Here is a 924-nt window from a genome sequence, read left to right on the forward strand (position 1 = left end):
TGTTCAAGTAGGAATGGTGTGCAAATATATGAGCAGAAAATTAAACTTGACTAAAACTAAACTGTACATGTAGTGCTAATTAGCAAATGTTAACATGCTAAACCAGTGGTTCTCAAACTATGGGGCTCCCCTAGCGTGGATGACCAGGGAAAAATATGAGTTGAATGAGTGTGATTTATATAGGGACAATAAACAAACAAGAGTTTGCTGATGCTATTGGGCTGACCTTTAGTTCACTAAAATTCAACTTGGATTCTTTTTTATTAGTTTTGGTTCCTATGTTACTGGTAATCATTGCTAAAAATTGTGGGCCATGAACTTTTTTGGCCTTTTGAAGGGGGGTATACCAGAGAAAGTTTGAGAAACTTGGTGCTAAACTAAAATGGTGAACGTGGTAAACATCAAACATCAGCATATTAACATTGTCTGTGTGAGCATGTTGGCATGTTGATGATAGCATTTAGCTCAAATCATCGCTGTGCCTAAGTACAGCCTCACAGAGCTGCTAGTGTGGCTACAGACTCTTGTTTGATACTTTTTTTGGGCCTTTTTGACCTGCATATAAAAACCTGCTGGAACAGCAGGACACAGACCTTTCCATCAGGAAGTTCCACGTAGCCCTCAATATCAGTCGCTGCAGTTTTCCCAAAATGTCCCATAAGACCTTGCAATTTAAGACCTGTGAATGTGCCGGCCATTTTCCAAAACCTGAGAGAGAGAAGGAGAGAAGGAACAAAAGATTTGCAACAAGACAAGTTTAAACTTGCAACTACTTACAGTGGTCTGCAACATTCTGAAACCCTGCCAGTTCACACCAATGCAACCAGATAAGACAAAGTATAGTGAGTTATTTGCTACAGTTGTATTTTGACCCTAACCCTTACGATGAAAACTATCAATAAAAGGAGAGGGTTGAGAAGTTGG

At 39.5% G+C, this 924-nt stretch overlaps 2 protein-coding genes across 2 annotated transcripts in view; one reads left to right on the forward strand and one right to left on the reverse strand.

The window, feature by feature from the left end:
- Positions 1 to 924, reverse strand: part of LOC118332423 (cilia- and flagella-associated protein 44-like) — a 15,690-nt gene that overhangs the window by 10,360 nt on the left and 4,406 nt on the right. Inside the window, exon 6 of the mRNA XM_035667697.1 lies at positions 594 to 708. Within this exon, the coding sequence (XP_035523590.1) occupies positions 594 to 708 (115 nt within the window). The remainder of the gene's footprint in view (positions 1 to 593; positions 709 to 924) is intronic.
- pum3 (pumilio RNA-binding family member 3) overlaps positions 1 to 924 on the forward strand; it is a 17,815-nt gene that overhangs the window by 2,020 nt on the left and 14,871 nt on the right. The gene's annotated exons all lie outside the window — the stretch shown is intronic.

The sequence above is a fragment of the Morone saxatilis genome, unplaced genomic scaffold, assembly GCF_004916995.1.
Source record: "Morone saxatilis isolate NCDOM2014 unplaced genomic scaffold, NCSU_SB_2.0 Contig21, whole genome shotgun sequence".
Classification (NCBI taxonomy): Eukaryota; Metazoa; Chordata; class Actinopteri; family Moronidae; genus Morone; species Morone saxatilis.